The sequence below is a fragment of the Borostomias antarcticus genome (genome assembly GCF_949987555.1).
Source record: "Borostomias antarcticus genome assembly, chromosome: 1".
NCBI lineage: Eukaryota > Metazoa > Chordata > Actinopteri > Stomiiformes > Stomiidae > Borostomias > Borostomias antarcticus.
The window spans coordinates 30,578,029-30,579,097 of NC_140234.1; the positions used below are offsets into that span (position 1 = coordinate 30,578,029).

At 42.3% G+C, this 1,069-nt stretch overlaps 1 protein-coding gene across 1 annotated transcript in view; it reads right to left on the reverse strand.

Annotated features, from left to right (window-relative positions):
- LOC311326234 (GTPase IMAP family member 8-like) overlaps nt 1–7 on the reverse strand; it is a gene marked incomplete at both ends in the record, with an annotated part of 5,986 nt that extends 5,979 nt beyond the window's left edge. The window contains one exon of the mRNA XM_084459105.1: nt 1–7. This exon is cut by the window's left edge and continues 15 nt beyond it. Within this exon, the coding sequence (XP_084315231.1) occupies nt 1–7 (7 nt within the window).
- Nucleotides 8–1,069: the final 1,062 nt, after the last annotated feature.

The following is a 1,069-nucleotide window of genomic DNA, read 5'->3' on the forward strand; positions in this document are numbered from 1 at the left end:
GATGCATGCTATAACCTGCTATCAACAGACAATATTCTCTGCTGGCTCCTATTTGACCCCAATTAAGTCCTTCAGAACTTGGTTTTGTTGTGTTAGCTGTTTTTGAGGATAGGCCAATCGTGAAGCATTCCAATAATAATAATAATAATAATTATTATTATTATAAACTAGATGGTATGTATAATGAAAATGGCCAGGCTATGAGGGAGCAGACCAATATGTTAAACGCCTACAGTCATGTAAGCATCAAAACCTGTATGGTCGGTTCTAGTGCTAGAAACAACAAGCCAAGCAAACATAGCTCTCTCTGTTTAATTGAGATTGTATGCGAGATGTAAAAAACGTTTTGAGATATGTACAGTAAGAGAGAAATTAAAATCGTATCTTCGTTATTTCATGTCTGACACCAGTGGAACCAGGACATGTGTGGATGTGGGTTTGTGAGAACATTTTTACAGAACACCCATTCTCTGCTTAGCCAGGCCGTAACCATGGAGTCAACATTGGGGGGACCAAATCTGCCCCCCTCTCCACCCGGAAAAGAATCAACATTTGAAAACGAATTTCCTGTCATTCTTAAGTAGCCTAAAATATGAACTAACACCGGGGCGCCCCGGTGGCTCATGGGGTTACAGCGCGTAGCATAAAGGCCCTTACCGCAGTGGCCTGGGTTCCAATCCAGCCCGAGCCCTGTGTCACATGTCCTCTCTCTCTCTATCACACACACACACATTTCCTTCTCTCTCTCTCTCTCTCTCCCCCCCCCCCTCTCTCTCACACACATACACACACATGTCCTGTCCATCTTCACTATCCTATCCCAACAAAGCAGAAATGCACTAATAAAAATGTTTTAAAAAATCACAGACCTCAAATGTATTTATGCTGTTGCCATCCTCATGTTCTCTCTCTTTACTCTGAACACACCAGAGTGAACATGGAACAGGAGTCTGTACATTAACATTGGGCTGCTGTGATGCCATTATTTTGTCTTAACCATTAATATTTGCTGCTTTTTCAATCATTTCCATGTAACCAGAACACAGTCTCCCTGTCCTGTCTCCATCCT